The sequence below is a fragment of the Polyodon spathula genome, chromosome 3, assembly GCF_017654505.1.
Source record: "Polyodon spathula isolate WHYD16114869_AA chromosome 3, ASM1765450v1, whole genome shotgun sequence".
NCBI lineage: Eukaryota > Metazoa > Chordata > Actinopteri > Acipenseriformes > Polyodontidae > Polyodon > Polyodon spathula.
This window is the reverse complement of record NC_054536.1, coordinates 6,407,647-6,419,455: the sequence shown is the minus strand read 5'-3', so window position 1 is coordinate 6,419,455 and position 11,809 is coordinate 6,407,647. Positions and strand designations below refer to the sequence as shown.

At 37.7% G+C, this 11,809-nt stretch overlaps 1 protein-coding gene across 3 annotated transcripts in view; it reads right to left on the bottom strand.

The window, feature by feature from the left end:
* Nucleotides 1-3,186: 3,186 nt before the first annotated feature.
* Nucleotides 3,187-11,809, bottom strand: part of LOC121311200 (enhancer of polycomb homolog 1-like) — a 43,758-nt gene continuing 35,135 nt past the window's right edge. For all 3 annotated transcript variants that reach the window (XM_041243882.1, XM_041243881.1, XM_041243880.1), the window contains 8 exons: nucleotides 11,179-11,352; nucleotides 10,786-10,875; nucleotides 10,514-10,662; nucleotides 9,852-10,207; nucleotides 6,636-6,754; nucleotides 6,163-6,304; nucleotides 5,229-5,595; nucleotides 3,187-4,604 (listed from right to left, as the gene is read on the bottom strand). In XM_041243882.1, the coding sequence (XP_041099816.1) occupies nucleotides 4,532-4,604; nucleotides 5,229-5,595; nucleotides 6,163-6,304; nucleotides 6,636-6,754; nucleotides 9,852-10,207; nucleotides 10,514-10,662; nucleotides 10,786-10,875; nucleotides 11,179-11,352 (1,470 nt within the window). In that variant the 3' untranslated portion in view covers nucleotides 3,187-4,531. The remainder of the gene's footprint in view (nucleotides 4,605-5,228; nucleotides 5,596-6,162; nucleotides 6,305-6,635; nucleotides 6,755-9,851; nucleotides 10,208-10,513; nucleotides 10,663-10,785; nucleotides 10,876-11,178; nucleotides 11,353-11,809) is intronic.

The window sequence follows — 11,809 nt, the reverse complement described above, 5'->3', positions numbered from 1 at the left end:
ATATTGTTCACTTTTTTTTGTCTTTGCCTTTCAACTTGTTTCAAAATACTGTTTTATATTTACTGTAAAACTGAGGTACACATCTCCTGGAGACATCTTTAATGAAGGCTGTTAAACGACTGTGGTGCAGAACGATAGATACACAGACACTGCTGATTAGTTAGGCTGGATTGAGATGGAGTTGTTTTTGTATAATATTGTTATTAAGAAGTGTACTTATCTGAATTTTTCATTAGATGCACCCTTGATAGATCTTATTTCTTCAAGACATAAATTCTGTATCCATAATCTCAGATTTAGTATTCTAAAAAGGAAAAGGCACGGTTTGCAAAGCCTCAATTGAATGTGTGCTATTAAGCAGCAGATTGTGATTATGGAGATATACACCATACAATGCCACAGGGATGTATTTGGTTCTGAAGTAGAAATGTATAAAACTGTGAATTGTTCTTGGTTTAGGTTACAACAGCTCTCTGCCACTGTTCATGCAGCAAAGGCTTGACTCGCTTTCACTTAATAAAATAAAATCAAACGTCAGGTGTTTATTTACATCATGAATTTATTTCTAAATATTTTACCAGAAAAAAAAAAAAAAATACTATTGAGATGACATGTTCTTTTTAAGGCTCCCCTGTGTGTTATCATTAATTGTATTGCTTTTGACAATGTACTTAATAACAAGTGTTAGACCAAGCTGGATACAACCTCCAGTGTAAAGGTGAAACACTGGCTACCTGTACAGCAGTACACCCTTGTATGTACAATGATTCTGGCACATAATCTGTATTATACTAGTAGCTCTTTCACTGGAATCCCAATTCCTGCTATCCTAACTGTTTTGTTCAACCTGACTGCTTACATGACTTGTTTTTGTTGCTGCTAATAATTTGTTTCTGTAAACAAGGTCCTTATGCATACAGTACATTTTGAAATAGCAAAAAAAAAAAAAAAGAGCTGCTTGTGTCCTAAATTATATTCATCATCAAACGATTGAGGATTGACATAGTAGAAAGGAGTCCCCTTCACATTGGTATTTGGGGCTTGTTTTTTCTGGAAATACTGAGGTTTAAGGGTTTCAACTGCACACCACGCATGTTTTTGCCACTGGAAACATTTGTTCTCTTCCGATAGGTAGCACATTCACAACAGACAAAGCACTAAATCCGGGTTTGTGTCAGGAAAACTGTTTGACTTCATGGAATGATACAGCAGAAAGAAAAATAAAGGCTGACATTTTTAAAGGAGGCCAAGTTGCAGGAGAATACTTACCTGGTGGGAGGACTGCTACTGCTTGGAAAAGGCTTAGATGCATCTGTGTCATAACTGTGCCTAAAATACCTGCTGAAATAGCCAAGGCTTTAAACATATTCCCAAACATCCCTTGTTTCACTCCCTTTACTTTAACATTGACTAAGATGAATCCCACTTTCCTGCTAATGCAACAGGTGTTGGGGGTGTACTCTTCAGTTTCAATTCCTGTTACAGATAAACCTGACAACAGTTTCCAACAGAAGTGCTGGGGGTGGTCAGAACCAAAACAGGGTTTTTGTTCTAAATATTGTAATGCTAATAAGTGGTAAATTTGTTTGTTTTTTTTAGCAAGTGAAGGAGGCAGTAACGACACCCCTTAAAACATTTTTATAATAAAATTTCCATTTATTATTGGTATGCAGGAATATGAGCTCATATTTACATGTGTGTGTCCAGTCATTCACATTTAAGACAGGCAACACAGGAGTAAAGATGATATACCCAAGTAACTTGGAGGAAGAAGCCACGATTAACCTGTCTTCAAAAGGACACCTACACCTGTTGCTTTGGAATCTGTAGTTTAAGCACTGTGAAGAGTCAGGCACATGCATGTATTGGGCAACTAACTTGTCCTTTTCAGGGAGCCAAGGTTACCACACAGTAAACTGCATTATCAGGAAAATGTCCTTGCACATGAATGAATCACTGAGTGTACAAATAACTAAAATTATGTTTATACTCCAGTGGGATTTAACATCCAACTTTTATTTTTAAATTATCTATTTTAAATTCAGCCAGCACTCAACCTGTAAACAAAAAAGAAAATGGAGTATGGAGTATATTTGCATAGGGCAATACCCCTTGGATGACAATGTAGTATGTGTAGATATTTGTCAATTTAGATGTAACTTTATACATTTGGTACTTTTGCATTTCAGCATTCACTGTAAGTGACTAACGGTTTCTGTGATGTGGCCACTGTTCACTGAGTCACATTGAGATCATGATGCCTAGTTCATGGTGACATATGCTAAAAGGTTTCTGAAAACTACATTCATGACTAAAGTGAAATGGGATTGTTTAATAATTGGCCAGCACTCATTATGGCATAGTTCAGCAGTGGATTCACAATGAACTCCACACCACTGTAACCACCAGCTGTATAGGAAAGGTATGTTTGACAGCCTTTTAAAAATGCACACAACTTAACAGGTTGATTTAATCAACCTGTACCCACCTGACATGAGCCACATGATTGCATATACAACCTTGCCATGCTTATCCCAGGATTACACCTTTAAAAAAGTGGTTGACACAATACAAGGGGATTCCCTGGTACTGTAAAACACTCAAATAAAATAAATACATTTTTTTTATATATATATATATATATATATATATATATATATATATATATATATATATATATATATATATATATATATATATAATCAAACACACTTGTGGCTTAATGAGGCAGGATGCAAGTTGATCAGGGCTCTCGGTATTGCAGGTGTAAGAACTTATCAATGCTCAACGGAATAGAGGATGTTTTCCTGTATCCTTCATGCAGATGATATGAAAACTGAAAGTGATCTGAACACCTACAAAATATAATAGCACTGAAAGGTTCTTATGACTCACTGCAGCCATTTGTGTTTGATCAACTATTGCCCGTTGGATCTATGACAAGACCTTCTCCTGCTGCATTACAGTACAAGGTCAATTATTTTGACTTGAGACATATGGAATTTGAAAAGCAATCACCTTGACAATAATCTACTCTGTACCAGTGTGGGACAGGCCTGTCACCTTCACACACCTCTGTCATCACCAGATGCTTGAGGTTATTTGCAGCCAAGCCAATCAAATAAGTGAAACCCCAGTCCTTGCAACACATTTACAAAATTGATTAAACAAAGTACATGAGACATCTGCTGGTCAACATATAATGCCCTGGGGTTTATTTGTTTGTGAGAGTTCTGTCACAATTAATTCTTTTTTTCCAGGTGGGATTAGAAAACCTCAAGGATAAATTCTGCCATTGGATTGGGCATTTAAATCCAGGTACTGACAAAGCACTAATAGTAGTGTGTTAAGTACCATGCTCTTCACAGAAGAGAGGTCCAATATTTCCAAAGGAAGGCACCCGATATTTATGGTTCTGGCCTTGCAGCCTTCTGGAGAATCTTTACAAGGAAAAGCTGGCTGTTTTTAGAAATTGGAATGATGATACACGTACAGCAATTACTGCATTCATCTCCCTTATATCCTTTTTTATGAACAAGTAACAAAAGAATGAAGTCTTTGAATACAAGGAGCATACAATCATTATCACAAGAACAGAAAGATACAAAAAACTGCTTTTTTTGTTTCAACAAATTTTACAAAATTAAAAAAAATGAGGGAGGGGCACCAAAATAATTTCAAAGCGATCAGGTATTAAGGACCCCCCCCCATGAACACTAAGAACTGAAATTATATATTAAAAGCAGCAAAAATAAAAATATATAGTGCTTAAATATCAGAAGCTGTGTTTGCTTCTGGTAAGAGACTTCACCTCCAGCTTGTTACTTGTCTTGGGACAATACAAATGGAAGATCCCACCAAGTAATACATTACCCACTAACAAACTGATGCCTTCAACCATCCACCCCCTCCCCCCCCACACACACAATTCTGTATGTATGTCACCATTAATTCCACATGATTCACAGAAAACTCAGGGACCCAAAGAGGACCCTAATCATGTTCACAATATACAAAATACCAAGGAGTCCACAGCTACCTAACACATTTACTACAGCACAGGAACCAATGAAGGTACAGGTGTACAAAAAAACTGTAAACACACCACAATAAATAGATAAAACAGCAGGTTCTGCACCATGCACATGATGTGAGGACCCATTTCATCTCTGCATCTCTCACCTCTCACACACTACTGTTTCTTTCTCTTATTTGGCCCCTCCCCCCCTTCCCCACCCACCCAAGTGCAAAACATCACAAATGAACAGCTCTGTATTCAAGTAACGTATATACAGGGGTATTACAAATATGCAGTACTGTACATATAATTGCCATATTCATAATTTACAGATGTCAATTCTTATTAACAGTAACAAAAAAAATGAAAGCATGAGAGATGAGCATTGCAATTAAGTCCCAACTGCTGCCATGGAAACAATGTGCTGCATTCCGCCATCCCGTGCATTCACAATGCTACTGATGCATAGCACCTAAATGAGTTCCCAAAGCGGAGGTGTTGTCTCTGTGGAAACTACGTCACTTCCATGGCCACTGTATTGTCCGCTATACTGCTAAGTGCTGGCTTGTCTTTGTCAAGGTTTTCCCTGGAAATAAAAAAAAATAAGCCACTCACATAAATAACATGAACACCTTATAACATTTTCAGATCTTAACTGTAAAATATATATATATATATATATATATATATATATATATATATATATATATATATATATATATACATATATATATCAATATATATATAATATCAAATAAACGGTTTACATTTAGAATTGAATGATTTTGTAGTCTACATTTCTTGGACTTAGTTGTGCAAATCCTAATTTCTTATTCAATTATCGTATAGTCGTTTAACAACGATAAATCAAGGTTTTATTTTTACAAAACAAACTTTTTTTTTAACAGAAGATCCAATAACTAAAAAAATAGTGCGGTGCATAAGTTAAACAAAAAAAGGCACAACTTACATTAAAATAAGAACACTTCCAAGATACAAAAGGACTTGAGTTTAACATGATTATATGCATGTAATAATAATAATAAATGTATTTTAACAGAAGTCATTTATCTGAACGATGGTTGTTCATTACTGTTAACACTGTATGTCCCATGCAAAGAAACACATTTTAATTACTCATAAATCCTGACTAATTTAACTACCATACTAAATTCAGGTTCCTAAACATCAGTTTGATACATATCCTTACCTTGGTACAATGTCCATAGATGACGAAGCTGTAACCTTGGGCATTTGACAGTTTGTTGTTGCAGCCAACTTTAAGGCAGATGCCGGAACTGCATTTATAGTCCTAGGTATATGGCGTGTATTGAGAGTGGCAATGGAGTTCACAGCAGCTACTGACGAGGGTACACTTAATCGAATACTGTTCCCAATCAGAACCTGAGTTGTCGAGTTGGCAGCAGTCCCATGGTGACTCAGTGCACTTTGGGAACTTGAAGTCTGTGTGTTGTTGGAGGGCTGTAGAAAGGTGGAACCCACAGTTGTTGAAGACTGGCTAGTATGGACAAGAGCAGTAGGTGAAGAACTAGCGAGGTGTAAGCCCTTGTATACTCCTAAAAGAGAGGGGGGGGGGAATATACAGTCTGATTAATGGACAACCTATTCTTAAAAGGTACACTTGTTTTATTTTAATTCTAAAAAATTGAAATCAAAACGAAAAGTAAAACTAACAGATTTCCCATCCAGTTATTCTGCATTATTAGTTGAGTTTGAAATAATCCCTGATAATGTATTTATACATGGTAGTAAATGCTCTTTTTTGCAGCATTAGCATGATGACAGGTGTAAACATTTAATCCAAAGCCAGATTGCTACTGCGGTGTTAAATGCTGCTTAAAATTCCTCAGTTTGTCAATGAGACCTCATACATAACAGCAGTGATTTCAATAAATTGACCTTTACTGTATGATAAGAACACTCTCCTGAGCCCTCCACAAGTCGTAAGTGACTTCTATGGAATTCTGTGAGGGAAGGTGTTCACATTTCTGAATTGAATCATCTGTTACAATGTTCAGCGTGGGTTACTTTTACATCACTTTTAAAAAACACTTATATATGTGAATGGCCTTGCATGGATATCATTGTTGTGCTGCTATCCTGGAATGTATAGATAACCTCACCTGAGGCCTGAAGGATGCCATTGACTCCGATTCCAAGCACCACGTCTTCCTTTGCTTTGAATGCCATCAGCTGCTCTGTCGTCACCAAAGCAGAGGCAGCAAACTGGGCACTGATAGAATCCAGCGTCTTTGACGCCAAACCCTGGAAGAGAATATCGAAAAGCTTAGCAAACTGGAATCCTGTTAACTGTTACACTGAAAAAAACATGTTGCCATATTGTTTTGGTAAGGATCACAACATGTGTTGGAGGTTTATTAAATAAAGCTGGCTCTTTGAGCTAAAATTATATATATATATATAAGGCTTGGCAGGACAAGGTTCACAGGTACAGTGCTTTTTTTAAAAACTCGCAATGCATTATAACGTGTCTGAATGCAATTGTCCACAAGACAGCTAAAACAGGTGCCTGCGTGGATTGGGATAATTTAAAAAAAACACCCTAATAAACTCTCTATTAACTCATAACTCTCACCTGTGTACTGTTGGTGGCAGATACACTATTTGCTTGTTGCTGTTGAATCTGTGCAAGCTGCTGTTTCTGCATCAGTGCTAGTTGCTGTTGATGTTGCTGGTATTGTTCGGCTGTAAATGCTAAACACACACATTAATGAGAACGATATTTTACAAACAAATCAATCCACATCATTGATTGTCATAAATGCCCACTAAATCTGTCGGTGTACTGTAGTTATGACTTGGTACAATCAATTGAAATAATCTTTTAGACAAGGAATCAAATATAAATCTGCAACTTAAGTTGAGCATTATAGAACAAAATGATGCCAGACTTGCAAATGTTCTTAAACACACAAGAAAAACGACCAGCTGCTGGTTTCATATCTTGGTCTGCTTTACACAAGATAAGATTAGTTTAGTTCTAGATTAGTGCTAAAATCAGCGGGTTGGTCCCAAATTTTCCAGAAAGAAAACTATGAACATCCGGAAAAAGCAGAGAAAACTTTTCAATGGCCGAGTGAGACTGATAGCAGCCGGAAAAAGAGGGGCGTATCTGAGCAATACAGATAGCCCCTGCACCACAGAGACAACACGGACACAAAGGAGATAGCTGCTTCCGCATCCAGTGCTAAAAAACAGCTTTTTGAGATGTTCTAGTAATAAAATAATGACTTGGATCGCATTATTAAGGAGTTTGGTGATAACTCAAGTGATCAGGAGAGGATTTATCAGTATGCACGTCTGTAAAGAGGTATGTGAAATACAGCGAACAAGGGGTGGGGCTTGGCTGGAGATGCAGTACTGATGTCCTTTTGCTATGCAGGGCCTTTTAAACCTGTTTCTCTGGGGGGGGGGGGGGGGGGGGGGGGGGGGGGGGGGGGGGGGGGGGGAACAGGGGGGGGGGGGGGGTGCGGGGGGGGGTGGGGCAAAAACACGAAATTTTTTAAAATACGCGTACACTTTTATGAAAATACCCGACGACTGACTGGTATATTTGAATGAACGACTTGTAAGGGTTACATCTGACACACGGTTGGTGTGGTCAACTGCCAAAACAACCATTTACTGTAGGACCATACTAAATGGCATGTCCGATTTTAATTATAGATGTGGTTAACAAATAAAAATAAATTCTTTAGCAGGGGCAGGTCTTACACCAAACCTGACTGTAAAATTGTATTTTATTTTCTATAATTTACAAAAGTCTTGCAAGCATCTAACGGTAGATGACTACTGCTCATTTTTCAAAACTATTTAAAACACAGACTTAGTATATTATATTTAAAATATATATTAACTGAAAATATTCCCTGGCTGTTTACTTGCTGGCATTATTTAATGGTTTGCAGAAGTTCAATTTTATCCCGAAGGGAAGATAGGTCTCACTCTTTCTTTAGCGGTTCTGATTTTACTAATCCACGTTAAATTTGCTGTTAATTCTACTGTCTCGGCAAATTCATCAGCCAGTTTTATTAGATTTTATCATGCTTTATATTTATCGTTTTTGTATTTCTGCAGCCAGTCACTAGGTCTTGTTATCAAACCACCGTTCATTGAAATGACACCTGTCTGGCATTTGAGCGAAATTAAGGGTTTCAAAAGACACAGCTACTAAACCGTTATCAAGCAGCAACCGTTATCTCTCCCGCCAGCTGTGGCGAACATCAAACTCACGAGAAACACTTGACAGATAACGCGGTGAGCCAAACAAAAACAGTTAGCCAAATCAAGTTTGGTGTTATCCGATATTGTGGGGGGCCAGGGCTTAGAAATGTGGAATGCAAGTAGTAAATTTAAGTACCACCACATTTTTTTAAAAATGTCCATGACCCTGTAATACAATGCTAACTTTCCAGGGTGTTCCAGGACTGGATTGTTAACCCTTAGCAATCTATTTACTCGGCGCTCGTCAGGCACGTTGGGTCCAATTTATTTTCACACGTGGTGTTTAAAATATTATTACAGAGTAAAACCGGTTCAAAAAGCATTGAATCACAAAAGTCAGTACTGTATCTACAGCCAAGCCCCACCCCTTGCTCACTGTATTTTTCACATACCTATTTATAGACGTGCATACTGATCACTCGTTTTATCACCAAACCCCTCAATAATGCAATCCAAGTCATTACTTTATTACTGAAACATCTCAAAAAGCTCTGCAAATGTCTGTGATATTCTCTGAGCTCTGGATGCAGAAGCAGCTACCTCCATTGTTATGTCCAGAGAAAAAACGCCTAGACACTTATACTTTACGTCTTTTTGATGATGTCGGACCTGGTCAGACATAGGACCGCAAAGGGTTAAAGGAGTTTTCCAAGACTCTTCAGGTTTTCAAGCAACTGTATGAACCCTGCACAATGAGCCGACAACTGCACTGGCTGGTATGTGACAGCCGTGCTTCCCTCACCCATATTAGTTCACATTTATGACTTTTTATTGTATTTAAAAAAAAAAAATTAGGTTAACTCTTAATTTGTATTTTACATTGTGATCCCTATCTTTGGAACCTGACGGCTATTGTGTAACAGTTATTCTCGGTCTATAAATTTCGAAATCAGTACATACGCACACCAGTCAATCATAACCTATCTGATACAGTATATGAGACAGGTTACTAATGTCCTCAATGCAGACAGTTTAAAAATAATTTACTGTTCTCACAATGCAGGATCTACAGAACACTGTTTAAGATTCAATACATGCAACAAGACAAAGATGGTTTTCAGTTGTGCCCTCACACTATTTTACATTCAGGGTTGCACCAGCTATATCTACAAATGGCTGTAAAAGCTTATGCATCTTGTTACAAATGTAATAAAAGAAAATCTCTGAAGACTTTTAAAGCTTATCTCAACCATGCAATGAAAAGTAACTACATGGCTTAAACAGGTTTTCCACCAAAGCCACTGACACTTTTCAAAGGAATGCACTTAATTTTTTTTTTTAAAAAAGCAAAAAAAAAAAGCATTCACTGAAAACTAACACCCCCCCACCCCAAAACATATGCAGACTTCCTTAAAATCAATTGCTGTCCAAAAAATAAAGATTGTAGTACAGAACTAAAAATCAATGAAACAGCATGGTACTGCACATAATTTCATGCAAGGAAACACATTCCAATTACCTTGTCACATACAAAGCTCCTAATTGTGTTTAATTAATTCAGAATACAGTTTTTGCAATAACCTACACTAAAGTAAGCCAGTGGTTATATCCAACAGATAGAACCTACCCACAATCTGTGTGGAGCGGGCACCACTCCTGTCTGGTAGAGAGGTACTGCCTCCCTGGGTCCCAGGTTGTGCTGAAGCTGTTCGATTGAAACCCCTGTACAGTTTCCTTGAGGATACTTCTGTGTTCTCTGTGTTATATAAGAGTAGTGTCCGGGGTCTAAAATGTCTCCATCGACATGATTTAATGTTCAATAGTATCTGATTGAGGTCTCTAGGGGGATTTCTGTCCGAGGTATTTGTTTCTGAGGTACTGGCAAACTTGTCAATGGGAGAGTGTTGTGGGGAGGCAAGCATTTCCGGATCCAGCCGATGAAATACACTGTCGTAGTCTGTATGTGCTCTGTCCAACAAGACCCTGTAGAAAAAAGAGAAATACACTTATACACGCAACAGACCGAGGAAAGGATAGAAGCACTCCTTTAAATGTAGTTAAACGCCAATGTTTCTCAACTAATTATTTAAAAACAGGAACCTGAACTTAATTACATTCTGCAAATTCTAAGATATTACTGAAACACAGAATCTTATTTAAGTGTGTATATGTATTACATGTTCATTTAAAAATGTCACTTTTTCAGTCCCTTGGGTGAAAAGGTGCAAGCCAAAGATTTAGGAGAATCCGCTCAACAGGAAGAACATTCACCTCTCCTAGAAGACTCACCTTCCACCCCGTCCAATGCGCCGCCGTGCAAATCCAACACAGCGCCTGGGTACGGTCAGGGTAGTGAGGCAGTATCTGTAGCGCACGTCTGCTAACCCTCCTTCCTCTGGACTACACCAGGGCCAATTACCAGTTTGGTCTGATCGACACTGCGAAACAAAATACAAATCTAAAGTTTTCTGCACAAGAGTAGAAGAGGATAAGTTGAAGATAAGCAGTAAAAAATAAATAAATAAAAAAAACCACCACCACACACTAGTCAAGACACTTACAGCATAATAATGACAGCCTGCCTTCCGACGGAAAGCAAAGGGACCATCTGGGTCATTTTCTTCCTCAGCTTCCGAGGAACCTGAATGGATCTAAAAATAAAACACACAGCTTCATGAAAAAGCATCACATTTCTGGGGATTTGTTTGTGAGTCACTTCAGTGTTCCTTATTGAAGCAAATCTCAAGCAGCCTTGTGCTTCATGGAATTCAAAATCTCCAGAAGCACATGCTCCTATCAAAATCCATTAAAGTCAATTTGTTAAACTGATTGACAGAATTTGCGACAATGGTTTCACAACAAAGCAAAAGAACACTTGATCCTTTTGGTTTATACAATTTAAATAACCAATTAATTCAGGATGTTCTAAATCCTTACAATGTATAGAACTCTACCTGGGGGAAAGATTCTTCATCTGAGCTGGGAAAGTCGTATTGATTTAAGTCTTTTGCATTAAAGACTGGCAGTGCAGCAGGGCTTGTTTGCAGAGTTGCAGCAGCTGTGGATAAAGGTAAGACTTTGGGCTTCTTCTCATATTTCCTTTTTGTTCGAACTTCTGTCTTCTCTGGCTGCAAATACATAAAGGAGAAATTATAGGAAAAAAAGATTTGGAAAAATAAACAGAACTACATTTTTAGGCAGAGCAGAAAATACAAAAGGTTGAACATTGTCAGACAACTTTAAAGATCTGTTCCAAGAATGGTAGCTAATCATTACTCATTAAATACTATAGGTGGAAAAACTGTGGGATTCTTATGGCACTAAATATACACACTAGTTCGGCCTAATCTGTGTTACAGCAGTTTTGAAATGTTTTATATTCATGTTGCCCTGGCCTTCGTTATTATAAATAAGTAGGGCATAGCTTATTTTAGAAAGACTCCATATACAAATTACAGGAAGAACACAAGCCTTGTACCAGATACCAGCCTGACAGATGGCACCAATATCCACTAAAGTGTTGTCTTTGCCATTACCCAGGTACTATACACATTCACATTTTTATGGGGAGATTTGGAGGAAAAA